The sequence below is a fragment of the Mytilus galloprovincialis genome, chromosome 13 (assembly GCF_965363235.1).
Source record: "Mytilus galloprovincialis chromosome 13, xbMytGall1.hap1.1, whole genome shotgun sequence".
In the NCBI taxonomy this organism is placed as follows: domain Eukaryota; kingdom Metazoa; phylum Mollusca; class Bivalvia; order Mytilida; family Mytilidae; genus Mytilus; species Mytilus galloprovincialis.
In genome coordinates this window covers 59,379,940-59,402,892 of record NC_134850.1, presented here as the reverse complement: position 1 = coordinate 59,402,892, position 22,953 = coordinate 59,379,940, and the positions used below count along the sequence as shown (strand labels likewise).

Here is a 22,953-nt window from a genome sequence, read left to right as displayed (position 1 = left end):
AAGTCGATTGTTAAAAATTAAAGTAACACAATGAACTAATTGACCAAAGAGAAAAAAGCCTTTTGAGCAAATTTGGTGGGCGTAAACGACAAATCGAACATTGATTTATTGTTGTACCCGGCGTAACGCATTTAGACGACTAAACCACGCGGGTAGTTAGGTCGTCATATCGAGGATTATTAATCGAAATGCATTTATATATACTTTAGTGATCTCTTTATATGCTCTTGTTCTATAATTATGATAACTATAATGATAGTATCTCAGATTTTGCTGCAGACGACTTATTTTCTCGAGCGATGTATTTTTGCGAGTTGAAGATCATCGTTAATATATGAAACTCAGATATACTCGTTTGGGAACAAAACAACAACATAAGAAAATAGCGACCCTATATAGCCTCAAAAAAGGATAGAATCGGTTGAAAACGAAAAAACAATCAGCAAAAATATTGTTTAACAATATTTCAATAGTTGTACACAATGTCTGTTTATTGTGATCGTAACATTTCCATCATTCACGACAGGAATTACATAACTGAACCATGTCGAACATGAACTAAACCATGACACTAATGAACCAAACCATGACACCAAATTTTTTGTAATCTTAAATTGTGTTCAAATATAGGGGTTTTAAGGAATATTTGACGGCAGATGTATACCATAACGAAATATGTGATATAAGACACAGTAAAGAAATCACTGTACTTTATCCATTAGAACCGAACAACAACTTTTAACATACGCAATCACTTTTCTGTGTCAAATTATAACTATATGATTAAAAATTTTGTGTACTAACATACTAACTACAAACAAAGATACTGACCAGCCTGAATTTATATTCAGAGGTTCCTTAAGCGAAAAATCCAAATGTTTTTGTTGTGTCATTTTTTGTAAATAAAAAACACATAACACAACCATGTCTAACTTATCCAAACTATGAAAAAATCACTTTACTATACACTTCTCGATATGACGACCTTACTACCCGTGTTATAGCTGATATAAATATTCACGCCAAAGATCGCGTTTTAAAACAAATAAAACGTAGTATTTTGGATTTTTAGATTGTTGATACGGGATGATTCCGTCATTATAAAATGCTATCTATATGAAATTAGCTTTATGTAATTGATAATACTTGTAAACAATTAAAATCATTTGGGCGTTGCTTAACTAGTCAAATCAAGAAGAGCGCACGAGAATAAACAAGTGTTACGTTCACATAACTTATAATGAAGAAATTGAAAACTAGTAACAATAGTATTGAATTATATGTACGTTTTGCAAAATTCTTTCTGAGAGAACAACTCATTATAAAGACAAAAATGAAAACGAAAAAGAATCATGTCGAAATCACAATATCAAACACCTTGTACTCATTACTCTTTAAATTCTACTTCAGACTAGGTTGGATTTCAATGTTCTGTTACGCTTAAACATGTTGCCTGTAATTGCTTACATCTATTTGGCGGATAGTTGTCTTATTGGCAATCATACTTCATCTCCTTATTTTCATATTCATAGGACAAAATTGCATTAGAAAAAAGCTTTACAATTTAGTAACGTCTTCTCCTATGTAAAACATAAAGACTTTAAAAATGACTAATGTCAATATAGATATACTATATAAATTGGTAATAGTTTTTCAACACAACGTACTAATGGTATTTTGCAACAAGAATGTCAATGATAATAATGAAAACTTTTAAGTAAGCCAAACGAAACATCGAAAAAAAAATAATTAATCAGAACAGCTGAGTGACTATTCAAAACAAAGTTTATGACTCTCAAACCACAAAACACTGTCTTATCTTCAGTGAAGACCAGGTGCTATTGCACTTACCTTTTTTACATACCAATATGCATGTGAATTTCTGTTATACGAACCTGTTTTTACTTGAGATTTCTGCTACAACCAGAAAAACTAGCAGCCAAGGCACTGCCATTTTGGCTATAACAATGATCTAATTTTGTATGATTTATTATTATACAATTTGGTCATAGCATCATTTGTAATCTATCAATCCGGAAGTGTTTGATTATGTTTTGTTTTATTGTTTTGACACTGCGTTGAACTATGGATAAACTATAACTTGAATTTGAATTATAACTATTATAAATAAAAATGCATATGATTTTAAATCATATTTCACTAAAAGGCCCAAGTCAAGTTGATTAAAGATTTCTTTTTCGGCATTTTATATGTATGATAAAGTGTTTACAGCCGTATAAATGTCAAAAAGTAAACAATCATCTTTAAAATTGTTTGAATACTTTCTCATGGTTATGTTGGACTTAATGCTATAAATAGTATTTTGCTACTGCGTATTTGTCTATTTCGTTTGATTTCTTATTAATCTAGTTTGTGCGAGCATTATGAATAAAATAATGGAATGGTTTTTGTATCCGATGCGAAATTATGTACAAATAGTCAATAGTGAACCTTTTAAGTCATAAAGGTCGTAGTAGTTCAAAGGGGACAATTAAATGCAACAATTTAAAAAAAGTGAAATAACAAAAGAAAACCAACGGTTAGTCCCTAGCAAATATCAAAATCAAAATATCAATCAAATCAAACGAATGGATAACATCTGTCATATTCGTGACTTGATATAGGAACTATCTTATACAGGAAATAGGGAATTAAACCTGGTTTCATAGCTAGCTAAACCCTTCACTTGTTTGACAGTCGTTTAAACCAGTGTAGTCATAAGGAAACCTATTTTGTTAGATTGAACTGTAATAAGACAGGAAAAGGGATTTTGTTCTAAACGAATAGAAAATCATTTATAAGTTCCGTTACATTAATTGTCTTTGAAATATGTGAAGGCACGAAAGAGGGGCAAAAGATATCAGACGGACTTGGTGTTTAGAACGTATATCAAGTGAGGTGGCTTGGTGTAAATCCTAATTTGGTAAAATAAGATAACATCATATGCAGATCTGAGTTTTCTGATGGTCCTCAGCTTGTCTTCTTATACTATATTATATAGATACATTCCTTTGTTCATATAACCATGAAACTAAAGTTATTTTTTAAATTTGGTATATAATGGTATTTTGTAATTAAGTTCACACAATGAATGAGTTTCTTTTAGCAACTTTTTAAACAAGATAGTTTACCGGCATTGGTATATAAATGTTTCTACACCAATCATTTTTGTGTTGTATTTAAATTTAGGAATGTAATGCAGTGATGATTTGTTTCAGTGTTTATTTTTACAAAATATTGATACTAGAAATTCAAAACTATATGTTATAAGTGAAATGTAACAATAATGGTAAACATTTTAACAATAATTGCTTTCATATCCTTGTACATGTAAACTTTGACACTTATAGGAAATTGGAAAATCGATACAACTCCCTCCGTGTAAACAATTAACATTCACACAATAATCAATGTCTACAATGAAAGAAAAAAAAAAAAAAGAATTTTTAATCAAACAAAAGGAACAGACTAAACTGTCAAAAACACCTATTCAATATAAGCAACGCAGAGGATAAAATGTTCCATTGGGCGTTACATATGCGTATATGACACATGCAGTTACATAAATCTTTAATACTATAAACATATCATCTCAATTCCTGATCGCAAAACACGCATTTCAGAAAATTACATTGTTCACAGTTGAAAGACACCAATATACTATTTAAATCTAAATTTCAAAAATTTTCAAGCGATAGCTTGAATAATAAAGCGGCAAAGGGATTTAAAATATTTTAAATCATATGTACATTTTATAATACAACAAAATGCAAAAACCATGACAAATCAGAACAAGAGCAATTTAAGGATTAAATTTTTATTAGATTGAAACACAAACAATCATAAAGGAAATATCTATGGTTTGTTGGAAAAAAAACCAAACATACTTTGATTCAATTAAACCAACTTGATATCCATGCTTGCATGAACAACGGAAAGTTGTATAATCGTTTATGCATATATGTTCACATCCTTCATGATTGACATGCCATTTATAAATATCTGAAAGAAATGTCCACACTCTATTAAATACCTTATCAAATAATACCGTCAAATGAAATGACTAATCTTAAATTTTAATTTCAATATTTTGTTGAAACATATTCTATTTTTTTACTTTATATTTACAATTACTGGTACAAGAGGAAGGTTAAGTTATAATTACTAAAACTTTTAATATATGAACGGCCTGTTCAAGTTAAGGATACTTCCACTGCACAGATTGTATATGGTATCTTTGATATAATTCAGAGTTCATCAACAGCATGCACTAGTATTATAGCAATGTTCGAGGTTTATATGTCGTTAAGACGTTTGTCGATCATTTAAGGGCATATCCAACAGTTTATTTCTGACGGTGAGAATTTTTTCCCTTTAAGATATTTTATTCTTCAATTGACAGAGAATCAAATTTTGCCAAAAAAAATATATGTTGTCGATTTCGTTTTTGCAAAAAATGCTGCTGAAAATTGAACATTTTTGCAATTTTGGAGTAAAAAACGTTTTTTATTTAAAAAAAATTAAATATGATTTTTTAATCAATATATACTTAAATAATTGGGCTCAATTTGAAGCAAAATAATTCAAGATGGTAAGAAAAATATAACTTTACCATTTAAAGCATTAATTCTTACTCAAATAAAGCCAAAAACTTTATGGTGGACCCAAACAACGGCAAGAAATGAACATTTGAAATGCACATTTTTGATTTTTTTTAAATATTTCTAACGGTGTCGATTTGGCCAAAGTAAGATATGTTATTCTTTGAAAAAAATGAAACGTCATAACGTTTTGAAAAATATTTGTCATCATACTTGTTTTTGAGAAAAATTGAGAAATATAATATTGTTTACTCAATTCCTCCTGTGAGCCTCACAAATTGCGCCAAAAATTAAGACGTTTCCGAAAATAACGTTATATTTCCCCGCTAATTTCCAAAGGCAGTGCGACGGTGTGGCAGACAAATGTATTTACAGTGTGACTTTGTTGGATAGTTGTCTCGATAGCACTCATATCGCATCTTCTTATTTCTATTGAACCAGTATCTGGACGAGAAAACAATTCAGTTAGTTTTATTATTGTGTTCGTCAAAATTGTGAAACCCGGGTGTGAAACATACAAACCGTGGAATTACAGACTATTAAAATAGTCCCTCTGGTATCTTTCATCCCTCTTTTAAAATAAGAGTATTACACGTTCGAAATCCATTTCTGTGTCTCGGTCTATAGTACAAAGCAGGGTTAATTTTTATGTTATATTTCCATTTGATGTTTTTGTTCTGAATATTCATTTAGTATGCCATTTGACGTCCGTCATCAATAATCATTATTCATTTTACCGTTACTTTACAATGAAGCGTTTTGCTTATACTGATTTATATTACACCGTCTATAATTTCACATCTCGAAATTAACAAAGAGCACGTGAAATTTTGCAACAGAACCCTTGTCTAAAAACTCACTGACTCCGTATTATTTATTCATTTTGCAGTTTCGGGCTTTTTATTCTTTATAGGCTTCTAGCTATAACAAAAATGTATGTTGACTCTTAAGTGTTTTGAATTATATGATCGTTGGGTTGCTGTCGTATTAATGTATACCTTTTAAATCTTTTTCAAAACAAAAGGATTGATTTGGGTATGGAAATATTCACATCTCTAGACTTCTTCCGCCCGACAGTATATCTTTGCTAAAATTGGGTGAGGACGTTTAGCTGCTCGGATGTATAAATTTGCAGCCTTGTTTAGTCGAAATAAAAATGTCGTATATCCGATGCATAGTGCAGTGAGAGTTTCGCGCTATCTATACGTTAAAAAACCATCTAAATAAATGGTTAAAGGGATATATACGAACTTCGAATAAAACATCTAAACAACAACAAAGGTCACATGAATCTTCAAATAAGTCACATTGCTGATTTTAACACATCTGTTGCGCCTTTTGCAGTTGTAGATGAAAAAAATAAATTTATTTAACAAAAGATATCAGTAAGACAATACATTGAGTATAAACGAAAGGGCCGTTGTTTTCCGCTTCAATATATGAGTTATTGCATATGCACACAATGGAGATTGTTTTCTGTTCTACTGCCTTCCACCTAGTTTGGCTGCATACAATGTAACCACTGACGTAGACTACTATATTATTATTGATTATTCAAACAGATGAATTCAAAGAAAAAATGCGGAAAGAAAGTCTAAAATTTTCGTTTAAAAAAGATAAATAAAAAAAATAATAAAATACCAAAACTGAAAAACTGTTTGAGACAATTATCAGTTGAGACCTAATGATTATGCATCACTATATGAAACTAATAAATTGATTGCTCCCGTGCTCCAGTGGCAAATATATCACGCATATTTACGACGAGGCGAAAGTGGATCTGAAGTAAAGCATTGATACATTATTAAGATAAAGAGTTTGCTAGCGGTAAAACGTATGCCGTACTAGAATAAAGTTGAATAAGATCAAAATCTTGAGGTAAGCTATTAGCCTCCCCTTCCTAATTTTGAAATATAGTATTTCGATAACTGGTTTTTTTTTCCTATCCTATTATGTACCCGCTGATTTTATGAGGGCGTGTCTAATAAATCAAGACCTACATCAACTCTACACCGGTTTTTTTTTTTTGCTAAATTATATTTGTGTCCTCATACATAAGTATACACCAAAATTGTCAGATTTTTTCTACTTGTATGTCAGTGTATATATGACAATGTTTTCCTATTTCATGATTTTTTTTTTCAGTGTCATCTTTTGTTTTACATTGTTTTTTACTAGTTAAAGGTCATCTTCATTTAAAGAGCTATTGCACATTAATAGCACTTCAACGCAAAGCTATATGCATGATACATGTTAGTTTACGCCTTATTTTATTTTTCTCAAGAAACCTTTTTTTTCATCTTTCTCAAGTAAAACCAAACTTTGAGTTTTCTATTCTGAATGACAAAATCTCGGAAAAGTTTGTTAAAGAATTAATTACAATTTGCATTCTAATGCAATAATAAATCATTACGCATTTGTTCTCGTTGTTCCCTACTGCATGTATTGAAGATAATTTCAATAAAACGGAAACTTAAGTGAGTATGGTCTATAATGATCAAGATAATTGCAGTTCTTTTATGATAGAACAAGAGGACAAAAATATCTTTACGATTTGAGTTCTATTTCTGTTAATATTCTGTATGAGTTTTTTGGCCGATTTCCGCCGTGCCCTTTCCTTTGATGAAAGAACCCTCCCTTTCCAGCAATTCCAATGGTGATTTCGTTATGACGTCATTGACTCAACGTTAAATTACGGGAAACAATAGACGACGTTTACGTTTGTTATTACCTCCCCTGAAACTATTGGATATGCCCTTAAGATTGTCAGAACATTCCAATGTTTTGTTTTAGACTTTCGTTTTATTATTTTGTTGTTATTGTTTATCATCACTGTTACTATAGTTTAGCGGCCAATTCACTAGAAAAGTTAACAAATCCTAGGGTATTTATGCATAGTTTTTGTCAGTTGTGTATTCCACCTTCACACTCGTTCATATCTAAAAAACATAAAGCAAATACAATCAATGTGGCTCAGCATGTTTGAATATTAGTTATATACTTGCCTTTTTATGTCCTGTTCTCTGTGTTTCTTGGACGTACGATTGTGACTTGGTATTTCATTAACTGGTAACAAAATCATACCGATGGTGCCTAATTTATTGACGTTCGTACCCTTTGGTTTAATTTAAATATTTTACATTCTTTACCTCGCCAAAGTAATAAAAGGTGAATGATTAAAATACTACTTTTTTATGAGGCAACCCTTTAACAGAAGTCGAAATCGTAGATTTTGTTTTATGCTACAACCAGGGGGGAGGAAGGATAATACCAAACACACTTAAATGAAGATTTAAGATATAATGTGATACTCAACTTCTATAAAGAACGTTATTGTTATTGTGGTATTTATATTTTCCACATAACAGCAATACAAATCTGCTAACAAAAAAGCCATTATGCTAAGGATAATATCCTAAACACATGAAACAGACGTGTCAACCAGCAACTAAAGTGGTAGTGTCTATACATATACATTTTAAAGCATATAAACATGTCAATTGCTTACATGTTTATAAAGAAATAAACCTTATCGATACTATATTTTGTCTCAAATCGACACTATAGAAGTTTTACAGTTACCGTAACCAATCGTGTGGCAGAAATCATATTTCTGAGCCTCAAAACATTTACAACATGTTTTCGCAGAATTTATTCATTAGATACCAGAAAAAACTATAATCTGTTATTTAACCTATTACGCCTTCTTTGAAATTGTGACATTTTTATTAATGTGAGTTATGAATCATTGAAACAGTCGACACACTAAGTTTTTTTAAGTTCTAGCAATTCCGTAAGTTAACTGGATTTGTCTTCATAAGCGATGTATGAGATTTGAACATCGATAAACTGATGTTGCCTTTATTTACAAATTTCAAATATTTTACTAGATTTCAATTTGTAGATTGAAAATTAAAATTACCTGTGCATGTCGTGTTGTCGTCATTTAATAGAAAAGGCTGGCAAGAACAAGAGAACGACGCAGTATTTATGCAAAGTTTATGAAAGTTATGTGTTCCATTTACACACTCGTTCTCATCTAAAATTAAAAATGTAATTATAAATCAGTTAATGAGGAAAATATGTTTTTTTCTGACTACGATAGTTGTCTCATTGTCAATTATACCACAGCTCCTAATTTTCATATTGACATGCACTACACATTTTTACCTTATTGCATAAATGAATGCTGTAAACTACATGTAAGTTAAGTTAATAAAAAAAAACACATGACTATGAATATATATTATTTTAATAATACTGATTCTCTTGAACGCTGCACTTATCTTAGCACGTTGAATCGAAATATCCTGAAACACACATACAACTGTCTGGAGAAACACACGATCCATCATTTTGACATGAGGTATAAAACCATGCACACTGTTGAATTAAATTTAGAAGTTAAATGTAAACTTATGGAGGTCATTTTAATATCTGCAAATTGATAAAAAGAAAACATAAAAACAAATATGAATCATCATTGAAACAGAATAATCTAACAACAATTTTAAAAACAATATATATTTATACCAAAACCTGGCTGCATATAAATAGTATGTATTAATAAAAGACCCTTCCGTTCATCACGGCTGCAAAATGGAACAAAATAATCGATAAATAATTTAAAATAATGACAATATAAATCGATTAATGCTTTTCATCAATTACTTAGAAGTTCGCGGTATACAAGAAGCTCAAACTTCGGGATACCCTTTCTCAATTACTTCATTTGTCAAATATGACGTTTTTTGTGCGACTAGAGTTTATTAAAATATTTGAAAAAAACCCAGAAGATATTTAAGAGAGAATTAGAAATCTCAAATCGAAGATAAACATATAAGTAGATCAAGACTACAAAGGAAATCGAAGAAAAAACAAAAACAGTCTTCACATTACTGCACAAAAAACTTATAGTGGGCAACACGACGTAAATAAAAAAGAAACAAGGGTGGTATCGGGTGTCCATGATGTAATAATAAAAATTTAGAAATGTATATATTTTAAAATGAAGATAACGTAATATAAGTACTAACATATATATGTACGACTAGAGGTAAAGGAGGCTGGGATAAGGTATAGATGCGATATGCTTTTAAAATTTATTGTACCTTTTGATGAAGGGAAGTGAAAATATAATAAAGTCAGTCGAACATTATGATATATTGTTTATTAGATAACAACATAAAAACAAAGGTGATTAAGTGTAGTAACTTGTAACGACCACACCTTTACCAATCAAGAAATCCACATGATGTTGTATAACGGTGACTTTAATACCCCTGATATCCACAGGCGTATGACCGATAGCAATATCGGTCTTCTTATATGTTGTAATATCATTATATTGACACACAAGAATGATTGAAAAAGCACAGTAAAAGCGGTATACTTTATTCTTGAATGTAGACTGTAAACTAAATAGATTTCCTCTCCTTCAAAAAAGTATAAAAAATCTATCCTAGTGGCGGTTTTTGTTAACATGGCAAGGCGCCTTTTTAGAGTACCTCAGTGACATTTATCTAAATAAGCATTAAGATAAACAACTTATAAATTCTTTGTTACATGATTGCAGGCATACGCTTTTGAACTTCTTCCTTTCTTAAATTGATAATATAAAAATAAAAAGATGTGTAATGATTGACAATGTTCAACTCTCCACCAGAGACAAAATGGTTTAGAAGATGGGGTTTCTGATTAAATTATATTGATGGGTAAATGTCACTTTGGAATAAACCAAACTAAGCATATTGTTTTGGTTTATATCCTTATTTTTTAACAACTGCACTTTCATGAAGTCGTGTCAATCTTTAATGCTTTAAGTTAATTAATCCTATGGTTTTTACTTTTTTTCTATTTTTTTAATACATTTTACATTTTGCACAAAAATGTTTTAAATTTCCCTTCTCGTAAAAATATCATCTCCAATGCTTCACAAATATGTGACAAGAAATACAGCTGGCCAATTAAAAATGCAATTTGCTTATTTATTCAACGACATTGTTTACACTAAAATTTTAAAAAGACCAATATTTGTCAATATACAACTTTTTATCATTTATCAAATTAAAATGTTTATTTTTTTACTAAAAACAAATTTTGATCTATTGTTCCTTTAAAAACAATTTTCAGCTTAAAATGCACAATTAATGTTGATTGATTTGTGGTGATAAATAGATATTCAGTATAATGCATCTTGTTTTATTACTAAATGCGCAATATATAAGGCTTCTAAAATCAAACTGTCAGCACAACACTGGACCACTGCACCGAACCTGAACAAGTAAGTCTTAATATTTTCTCTCAGTTTTGAATTGACTCTACAGTCTACTATTGACAACTAAAGTCATTCTCCCTGGCTAATTGGTGTATCTCCTTCTGATACTTTTCCTCGTATTTTAAAAGAGATAAAAGTTTGTGTTTCATGGAGATTCAAAAAGTAGGATATATTGTTATTTATTAATTCGTGTTTCAGCTTTTGATTTTGCCATTTGATTAGGGACTTTTTGTTTTTAGTTTTCCTTTGAGTTTGGTATTTTTGTTATTTTACTTTTCAGAATTCGTGCTTTTGCTTTAAAAATGTGTTCTAAAATTGAAACAGTCTAATCCAAATCATTCTTATCATTCATGATAAGATAGATATCCAAAAAGATTCTAATTACCTGTACATATAGTATTTTTGTTGTTTTTTTATTATTGAATATACTCTATTCATATATATGAAAGTTGTTATCAATTCGTTTGATGTGTTTGAGCTTTTGATTTCGCCATTTGATTAGAGCCGTTTTGAATTTTCCTCGGAGTTCAGTATTTTTGTAATTTTATTTTTTAACACAAGTTTATTTATCTAATTTAATATATTTTGTATGTTTTATTCATTGTGACTATGATAAGCTGTTTTAAATTACATTGAGAATGGAAATGGGTAATGTGTCAAAGAGACAACAACCCGACCATAGAAAAAAACAACAGCAGAAGGTCACCAACAGGTCTTCAATGCAGCGAGAAACTCCCGCATCCGGGGGCGTCCTTCAGCTGGTCCCTAAACAAATATATATACTAGTTCAGTGAAAATGAACGCCATACTAAACTCCAAATTGTACACAAGAAACTAAAATTAAAAATAATACAAGACTAACAAAGGCCAGAGGCTTCTGACTTGGAACAGGCGCAAAAATGCGGCAGGGTTGAACATGTTTATGTGATCTCAACCCACCCCTATACCTCTAACCAATGCAGAAAAGTAAGACTATTTATATATCCTGAATGAGCCAGCAATCAAATGATTTTTGTTGGGTTGTCTATTATAATTGTTTTTCTTTATTGTAGTGAATCATGCCTTTGTATTCTCTTCTTTTTTTTTCAATTCCTATTTTCTTGGCCATTCAAGAGCATTTTAAAGCTACATATAAGGTTTATAGCAGGCATTATCCATTGTCGAATGCCTTACAAAGACCTGTAATGATTCAAATATATGTTCTTTAGTCTATTTATAATTGTTTCATAGGTTGCCATACAGTTCATTGTTTTATATATATATAGGCGGTGTCGAACAAATAAAAAGCTTTACAAGACAAATTCCATACATTGATTTATAAAGCTGTTTCCAAGATAAACCACATTACTGAACGTTTGTTTAAAATTCAGTATAATAGTAATATACTATATAAAACTGTTTGATTAATGTGAAAAAAGTGTCAATGTACATATTTTAAACGTTTGTTCTCAGACAAAAATTTTACATTTTACGATCACTCAAAGTTAATGATCAATTTAATCTTATTCATGATCAACGGAGCATGTCCGGTACAGTTTTTAAAGACTTAAAAGTGTCTACTTCATCCGTTTGAATCCGTTAAATTAAGTTATTAATTGCAATAGGCAAAATTTGAAAATCACAAATATGAAAAATCTAACGAACATGAAACGTCACTCTTCAGAGTTTTTTTTTGTTGGTCTTAAATGCATGAAATGTAAGTGATAGCAGTCGTGTTTAGTCTCGACCTTTATATATGTAAGTGATAGCAGTCGTGTTCAGTCTCGACCTTTATATATGTTATGCTTCATCATCGAATTCCACATATATTTAAATATAAAGACCGACAACAAGTGCGGCCCCTTCCATTTTTAAAGCAAAAACAAAACCTCGCACAAAACACATTTTGAAAATTTGGATAATAATGCATGCATTAATGCTACTTTCCATTAAAAAGGGGTCTTATCACGCCTACGTCTTTTAATCGTAGGATATTTTGTAGCAAAATGTTCTAATTGGCAAACGCATGGACAAATACAAGTCGACAATGTTTGTATAACCCTTACACCTGTTTAATAGAATGGCACACGCATGGTGCATACGGAACTCATAAACCATTTTTAACCGAATGGCACACGCATGGTGCATACGGAACCAATAAATCATTTTTAACCGAATTGCAAACGAATTGTGCATATGGAACCCACTAACCATTTTTAACCGAACGGCACTTGCATGGTGCATACGGAACCAATAAACCAGTTTTAACCGAATGGCACACGCATGGTGCATACGGAACCCATAAACCATTTTTAACCGAATGGAACACGCATGGTGCATACGGAACCCATAAACCATTTTTAACCGAATGGCACACACTTAATTTAACTATAGTCAATGGTATATATACAGAAATTTTTCATCATTTTTACCTGAATACATGATTAATATAGTTTTTGTCTTCGCCAGAATGAAGATCGCTATTTGCGTATTGATTGCCATCTGTAGCTCTGTGAGCGCTTTCTCGAAAGGGGGATACGGTGGCGGATACGGAGGCGGTAGACGTGGATACGGTGGAGGTGGATATGGAGGATATGGTGGATACGGTGGTGGTTTAGGAGGATTCGGTGGTGGTTTAGGAGGATTCGGAGGCGGTTTAGGAGGATTCGGAGGCGGTTTAGGAGGTGGTTTAGGAGGATACGGTGGTGGTTACGGACGAGGAAGATACGTAGGATACGGACAAGTCTTTCTTGTAAGAGGGGGAGGATATGGTGGTTACGGAGGAGGACTTGGAGGAGGACTTGGTGGCTACGGAGGATATGGTGGTTATGGAGGTGGTCTTGGAGGTGGATTCGGAGGAGGTATCGGAGGAGGTCTCGGTGGTTATGGAGGATATGGTGGTTTCGGACGAGGAATTGGTGGCATTGGAGGAGGAGGATATGGGGGTTATGGTGGTTCCGGTGGTTATAAATATGGAAAGGGCAAAGGTTATATTAAAAGCCAATTTTTAGAAGATATTAAGTTACTATATTGTATTTTATTCTCCGATGGAATTAAAAAACAATTTGATGCCCTCAATCGGAGTTTAAAATACAATATTGGTATCTCCAATAAATGAAACTAAAAAAAAACTACGCCAAATCAAACATTTAAAATCTGTCATATGTCAACGGCGTAAATTTTATAGCATCAATTGGGAATTGGTTAGTGACGTTATTCAATCAAAATGAATGTTAAAAACGATGTTGCAGTAGAATAGATAATTGTTGTAATTGCTCATACACAGGCTTGATTTATTTTGTCGGTTTATTTTTATTACTGCAGATATGTTGACATGATATTCTAAATCCTTTTCCTACATTGCGTCTTACTATAAATCGTTATGAGCAACATTAATAATCTAGATGAAAACTGAAAATTTAGGCGATATTTGTATTTTAAGTTCAGACGACATCAATTTTTGAAATTGATGGTCGCTAATAAGGTTTACTGGTATCGCGTTAGAGGAGCCAGTGAACGGGTATTTGCGACCATCAAATCGCCAATTGATGCCGCCGGAGCTTAAATACGATATTTGTATCTCCATTCTAATGAAATCACAGAAAACAACGTCAAATCATACATTTAAAATCCGTCATACGTCGTCTACGCTTATAAGTACATTTTCATAGCATCGACTGTGAATGTATGGCACGAAAATTGGTGGCGTTATCCAATCAAATTGAAAGTTACAAACAATGTAGTATTAGTTTTTAACAAAAAAAAAACGTGAAATTCATACGCAAAAGTTCTTTTCTTTAGAATTCGATAACGTGTTACTACTTCAATGTAATTTCTATAGCAAAAATATCCGGATCGAGACTAAATATCATAGGACAATAAATGAATTTTAAAAATACGTTTCCGTTAGAAACTGCGATTGGTATCTTTTAATTCAAAAGTTAAGACAGTTTCAGGAAATAATTTGCTGGTTTAATCCATTTTTATAAAACTTTGCATTTTCTAAATTTCTTTTTTTCTTCTCTCTGTCTAATATACATTGACAGAAACGCGATGTCTAAAGAAATAAATTTTTTATTAAACTAATAATTTCACAGTTACACCCGAACAAAACCGCGGAGCATCCTCTGTTTAAAAGGACACCGTCTGTTGATCATTAATGAGAATTTCTAGTCAATATATAACAAAATTGAATATTTATTATCAAAGATAGATCGAACTCATACAAAAGTATTCACCCACATGACAATCTCACAAAACAATAAAACTTAAAAGACACTAAGTAGATAAAGATGGGGTATGATTGGCAATGAGGCACCTTTCCACCAGACACCAAATGACATATATTGCAGTTAACAACAACATATCACCACAAGTCATTCTGAAATAAACACAATTCACACCAATGTTAACCTAATACTTTTTGTTTGTTTCAGGATACTAAAAGCAGAAGCATACCCAAACCATACTGATATTACCCAAACGGCCAACGAATGATTTAATTTTAGATTTTTGTTATAATATATAATCGTTGCATTCATTTGATCTTGACATTTTGTTTTATCATAGGGGAGCGACCCTTTAACTTAAAAGGGAAGAGTGGATATTTTTTTCACACCAAAAATATTCTGAATCCAGATTTTCCCCATACCTTATAGTGTTAACTTTTGATTGATAGCGTCGAAAAAAAAAAGAAAAAAAATTCTGCCTCGGATATAAACCATTACCCCCGCCCCCTTGAAGACAAATGGTTGCTCCCTTACTTTATAGTCACTTTATTTATAAGCCGTTTCAGAATCTAAAGAACTATGGGAAATGAAAATAACGTCACGTCATTGGTAGAATTCCCATTTTTTATGACGTTTTTAACCAATCAAGACGTTTTAGTGTACACTTTTGAAAATATTACCCAAAATACATTAGACGGCTCATTAAAGCACCACCCACACTCAAGTCGCAGTGCTGTTGAATGAAGCGTCAATGTCAGAAAATTCACGTTTCAAAGTTATGTTTTAATCAGATCTCTCTTACTCTGGAAAGGCAGTGAATAGGATTGGCATGTCAATCAGTCAATAGGGTACGTGTCAGTGCTAAAATCATGACTTGAACATTATAAAAGAAAGCTTCTTAGTCGATTTGGATGGAATTAATCTGTAAAATTCGTAATCCAAATATAGGATACCGAAGTTAACAGATATGTTTATAATATAAAAGGAATGACTGTAATATGTTTTCTGTCTATGCAGAAATAACATCACAAACGTGGTGCACACTGAATAACAGGAGTAGCGAGTTATTATTAAGTGTGCACCACATATTTTAAATAGACAGAAATGTTTTTGTTTAGTCATCCCTTATAAATTAATTCTAAATTCCATTTTGAACCGGCTTAAATTATGAAAACAACGTCACGGTCACAAGACAAAATTATGTCTATGAGATCACGGGTAGTAAGGTCGTCATATCGAGAAGCGTTTAGTACAGTGATTTTGTCATAGTTTGGATAAGTTTGACATGGTTGCGTTATGTGTTTTTTTTATTGACAAACAATAACACAATATAAACATTCGGCTTTTGCGCTTAAGGAACTTCTGAATATAAATTCAAGCTGGTTAGAATCTTTGTTTATAGCTAGTACAATGTATGCTAGTACATTAAAGTTTTAATCATATAATTATAATTTGACACAGAGTAGTGCTTGCGTATATCAAAATGTATAAGTTGTTGTTCGTTTCTAATGCATAACGTACAATGATTTCTTAACTGTCTGTTTTTCGTTATGGTATACATCTGCCATCAATTATCAAAAGAAAAACCTACACTTGCACACAAATTTGTAATTACAGAAAGTTTAGTGTCATGATTGGTTCATTAGTGTCATGGCTTAAATCATGTTCGACATGGTTCAGTTATGTGATTCTTGTCGTGAATAATGCAAATGTTACGATGAAAATAAACAGACATTATGCACAACTATTGAAATACTGTAAACAATATTTTCGCTGATACTCTTTTTTGTTTTAACCCATTCTATCTAATTTTGAGGCAATATAGGGTCGCTATTTTCTAATGTTGTTGTTTTGTTCCCATAAGAGTAGATATGAGTTTCACATATTAACGATGATCTTCAACTCGCAAAAATACATCGTTCGAGAAAATAAGCCGCCTACAGTAATTTTATAGTAATTTTCTTTAAAAGTAGTTGTATTCGGAATACAATATGACCTACAAATGTTTGCACCTGTCCAATGTCAGGAATCTGATGTGCAGTAGTTGTCGTTTGTTAATATAATTTATACGTGTTTCTCGTTTTTTTATATAGATTAGACCGTTGGTTTTCCCGTTTGAATGGTTTTACACTAGTAATTTTGGGGCCCTTTATATCTTGTTGTTCGGTGTGAGCCAAGGCTCCGTGTTGGAGGTCGTAGATTGACCTATTATAATGGTTTACTTTTATAACATGTTATTTGGATGGAGAGTTGTCTCATTGTCACTCACACCACATCTTCCTACATCTATCTACACTAAATCGAAGATATTATCATTATAGTTATCATAATTATAGAACAAGCACGTATAAAGATATCACTAAAGAATATATAAATGCATTTGAATTATAGTAATTTTCTTTAAAAGTAATTGTATTCGGAAAACAATATGTAAGTGCAGTATGACTTCCAGTGAGACAATTATCCCAACCCGCCTCTTGTCTTAACATGGGCATACATGTAACAGCAAAGCAAACTATAAAAATCAGATCGATACAAAGCAAAGTAATCAAGTAAAAAAATCACCGAAAAAAGTACTGATATGTGAGTATATTCCAAGCCAATAACAACTAATAAAAAAATCATAAATATAAGACAAAAAATCTCTTTTCTATTACTTCAGAATTGAATACTGCTACCAATATTCATCGTTTTCTCTGTGATTTCTCGTTTTGTCGGGTCAAACAGTAGGCCATACACAGTTTGAATTTACTTGTACTTAACACAATAATACGTGTCTTTTCAAATATGTTATTCGATCACATTAAAAATTTTAATAATGTACCTTTGTTCATACTAATATTTTCTGATATTATCGGAATTGTATGGAATACATTATGGACCTATTTCTAATTCGAAATCGTGATCTTTCATATATTTAAATTCGACACTAGATGAAACAGAAGCAACGCCTTCTAATTTTGTAATATTTTATATCGAAAGCCAGTTAGTAAATGCAGTGGTTATATATATTATATCTTTATGTTAGGAACACAAAAAAAAAAAGAACAAAAGAACAGAGTTCTAATTTCTCCCGCTTTCACATATCTTATTTTTCTAAGTTACAAGGGTAATAACTTAACAAAAGTCCGTTCTGTTCTTTTAAAAACTTTTAAAAATATCTTTACAGAAATGAAGGCTTCAGAGCCAAAGCAATGTGAATTCCATTATAACTTATATTTACAAGGGACATAACTTATTAACAACATATGATCAGAATTTATTATCTGAAGTGTTAAATTCATTGCTGATATAAACATTCGATATAAGATTTATAAAATCATAACGAAAGTTGAACACACAATAGCGATAACATTGTAATCTTTCATATAATCAATATTTTCAAGTGCATAACTCTTTATTGATCGGTACTGGTTTTTGAACTTTTCAAGTACATTGATAATATGAGAGCGCTAACAATGCAGTTCTCCATATAATTATATTACCAAGGGGCATAACTCTTTTAAAATTAATTGATCAGCACTTATGTTTAAATTCGTTCAAGAAATTACTAATATAAACCTCCGATGTAAGTTTCATAAAATTCTGGCAATAATTGTACATATGAAAGTGTTAACAATGCAACTTTTAATATAACGAATGTATCCAAGGGGCATAACTCTTTTAAAATAAATGATCAGCACTGAATTTCGAACTAGCCCTATATATATAGCTAAAAAAACGTAAGATATAACTTTCATGAAAGAATCTGGTATATATTGTTCAAGTGAGACCGGACGTACGAACGATCAGAAGTACGGACAGACGGAAGGACAAACGCCTGATATTTCCATTGACATTGCAATGCGTTACGCAGGGTACAAAAATATATCAAGGTCCGATTTGCCGTTTACGCCCCCCAAATTTGGTCATAAGGCATTTTTTCTCTTTATTCCACTAGTTAATTGTGTTACTTCAATTTTTCACAATCGACTTCAATCAATATTAAGGTGTCCAAAATATGTATTTATTTGGATCTAAATCATGACAAATGTAATCAAAACCATGACGAATTTCTAAACTCTTAACCGAACCATGTCAGTCGCTTAACCAAACCATACAAATTTCGGTATCTTGCGTTAATTTCTTTAAAAGAACAATTTCAATTTAGATCGTTTGACTTACAATATAGATACAAACATGTTACTTGCTTTTTATTTGCTCATTTGAAAAGAACTGAGGCAATCGTTTTCGGAAGTAACATAACTTATCCATGACCAACTTAACCAAACTATGACAAAATCACTGTACTAACCGCTCCTCGATATGACGACCTTACTACCCGTGGAGATGATAAACAAAACACTGTCAGCAAATCAGAAGTCACGATACATCAACAATCTAAGTATTCCGATACAGTATAGCCCTATCGACTTCCAAATTCCTTTCGTCATCTATTGCTCCTATTGGAGTCCAGCCTGACGTCATCTTGTAATTGATACTCAAACTATAAAAAAACATTCTGCTAGTGAATATCAGTCCCCATGGTATCATCAGCTCAATGATAAAAACTTCTGTACTGACATGATTTATAACAAAAAGTAAAATAAAACAAAAAAACAAGGAAAAGGAGTAGGTCCAGTAAGACCCCATTTTGGCCCCAAAAAATAGCAGTTTTACAAAATTGTCAAAATGTAAACTTTCAGTTATTTATTGGACAGTAGAATGCTTCTGCTACATAAATATGGGCTGTTTTTGACAACACAATGCGCATGTATCGGGAACTAGAACCATTAAGTCATGCTAAATGACTGAAATCTTCACAATTTTATCATTTTAGTTAAATTTTAGACGGTTTTCGTGTAAAACGAAGGTGGCCGCATTCGTGTTCATCCTTAATATTGAAATGTAAGTTGTATTTTATAATAATACATAACATATATAAAGGTTTAGGGTGAACATGGATGCGGCCACTGTCTTTTTTGACAAAAACCATCTGAAAAGTGACATTTTTTGGCATATTTGGTAGATTTTTCATATTTGAGCTTGAATCAGATCGATTTTTATGACTAAATCAGTTAAAATCTTTCACATAAACTAATTGATTCAAATGAAATAGACACTTTAGTGTTTAAAAAGTGGTCAAAATCTTTCGTCAGATGAACCTGAAATTTGAGGCCAAAATCGGTCCTTACCGGACCTACTCCTTTAAGGTCTTTCCACAAAAAACCCCAAGTATTTTGATATGAAAATAGTAGAAATTTGGTTTATAATGTCATGAACAGCTTCAAATGAAAAGCTTATAGTACGCTGATTCCAAAAACATATGGCTTTTATGCAATATTTTTTTTAATAAGGTCGATAATCAAATACTTCCGGTTTGAAAATGTTATTTCCGGTATCATTAAACTGTTCAATTGACACTGTTTCTAAAATTATATTGTTCTATATACTTTTACATTAAAAAAGTACAAAAAAGTGGCTACTTCCGGTTTACACAAGATCACCTCCGGTTCCTTTTTCAAGATCATATGGTTTGCAACTTAATGCAAAAAATCCAATGGCTTTATGATGCATACATATGAGATAAAAGCAAAGGTGAAAATCTAGAACGTCAAATTAATATATGACCTTGAGCTCAATTTCAAGGTAATAAACCAAGGACCTCAAATCAAAAGATCCTAAGTCTTAATTATATTTAGTTGATGAGTTATATCACCATTCGCATATTTTTAAATCAAAGAAGGGAGGAAACTCTAATTTTAGGTTATCGTACCCTTTTAACCAATATGTATGTGTTATGACAAGTCGCAACTTACAATTAAGTAAAAATAAGTTGTCAATATCTTATATGGTGTTTGAAAAGAGGTGAAAATAAGCCAAAATCAAAATTAAGAAATTACTTTGACCTTTGACCTTGATCCTATTTTCTTTTGTTTTGACCAAAGACCTCAAATCAAAAGACCCTAGGTCTCTTTCAAATATGGTTTACCAATTACATTTACATTTTACTTATTTTAAATACAGAAGGGGAAATAACTCTTATATGAAGTGTCCGAACCGCTTCGCTCAAAATTATTTTTCAGATTCCTAGGAAAATACGAGCAAATTGGTGAAATAAATTTGTCGTAATCTTTAACGGTTTCGAATGAGATTTGTACACAAGAGAAACACTATTTGGAGAGATAACTCTTACAATAAAAAGTGTTCGGCTTAACAGGGTCAGTTTCAAAATCGTAATAACTGTTCGATACCATACGCATAAAATCTAAGCAACATCTTGCGAAACATAAAAGCACCGTCAGAAAAAAGTGACGGAAGAAGAAAAAAATAATAATAATTAAAAACCAATTGTTCAGAGAACAATTGAAGGTCTTTCCACCAGTAAAGATCTATTTTGATATTAAAATATTAAAAATCAGTCTAAAATGTCAGTTCTTATGGATATATGATGTATAAATATGAATTTAAAGCAAAGGTCAAAATCTAGAACGTCCTATTAGCCAATGACCTTGACCTCAATTTCAAGGACACAAACCAAGGACCTTAAATCAAAAGATGCGAGGTCTTTAATATGTATGGTAAATGAGTTAAAGCACTTTAAGCTCAACTCTTAATATAAGATGAGCAAAAACTTCCATTTATTGTTAACGTAACCTTTCAGCCAAAATTTATAAGTAACAACATGTCGCAACTAACAATTTAGTCAAAATAATTTGTCGATATCTTATATGTATTTTGAAAATAAATGAAAATCAGCCAAAATCCAAATTTATAATATGACCTTGACCTTTGACCTTGACCTTATTTTCATTTTTTTTGGACTAGAACCTTAAATCAAAAGACCCTAGGTCTCATTCACTTAAGGTTTACCAGTTAAAAATGCATATCACTAATATCAATGCATAAGGGGAAATAACTCTCATATGGAGTGTTTATATCGCTTCAGTTAAAATAGGACAAATCATGCGAAGGATATAACGAGCAATTTTATAACATAAATTTGTCGTAAACTTTTACGGTTGCGAAGGAATAGTGGATACAAGGAAAACAGTGTTTAGTGAGATAACTCTTACAAAGAAAATTGTTCATCTTAGCTGGGTGAAATTTAAAAGCGTATAAACTATACGATACAATTTTAAAAATATCTATGCGACATATTGCAAAACAAAAATTTCAGAATGTGGCGGAAAAAAAAAAATAATAATCAGAAGAAATACAATAGGTCTTTCCACTGAAAAGTGGAAAGACCTAATAATCGGAAGAAAAACAATAGGACTTTCCACAAAAAAGTGGAAAGACCTAATTAAAATCGGAAAGCGCCTCAACAAATGGCAAAATCCAAAGATCAAACACATCAATCGAATGGTAACAACTGTCATATTACTAAATGACATTTCCTTATGTCGAAATTGATTTAACCTCGTTCTATAGATCCCACTTGTATGACAGTCGCACAAAATTCAATTATACTGACAAAAATTTGCGAAAAAAACAAACACATGTAATAGGTAAAAATGCCCAGCAGTCAACATTGTATTATAATCTTAATCACTATGAAAACAAACAAATATGTAAAAACAATATGCACAATGGCATATCGAATAATCACACAAACAACATGATCGGTGTTTTCGACTCCAATCTTTATTGACTAGGATTGTCTGATGTCCTTGCGAAGATCGGTTTTTCTTTATAGAAAATTAAACTTCCTCCATTAATACAAAATTACCTACACAATAAAGCCAATAGTGCAGAAAATGGCGTTTAACACAATCAATTAATCAATCACTCAATCTATCGAGTCACTAGGGATACATGTAATATGTTTTTATTTTGTACAAAAATGGTTATAACTGTGTAAATTTCTTTTCAACTTATTGTCTAT

General features: G+C 31.4%; 1 protein-coding gene across 1 annotated transcript; it reads left to right on the top strand.

Moving 5' to 3' along the window:
• The first annotated feature begins 10,822 nt into the window (after positions 1 to 10,822).
• LOC143055898 (uncharacterized) lies at positions 10,823 to 15,397 on the top strand. Its single transcript, XM_076228943.1, has 3 exons — positions 10,823 to 10,884; positions 13,327 to 13,844; positions 15,294 to 15,397. The coding sequence occupies exons 2-3, from the start codon at positions 13,328 to 13,330 to the stop codon at positions 15,299 to 15,301; spliced, it is 525 nt and encodes a 174-aa protein (XP_076085058.1). The 5' UTR covers positions 10,823 to 10,884; position 13,327; the 3' UTR covers positions 15,302 to 15,397.
• The last annotated feature ends 7,556 nt before the right edge of the window (positions 15,398 to 22,953 follow it).

Bases quoted from the DNA above. Each gene is read 5' to 3' on its own strand.
- LOC143055898 (XM_076228943.1), top strand. From the start codon at position 13,328: ATGAAGATCGCTATTTGCGTATTGATTGCCATCTGTAGCTCTGTGAGC.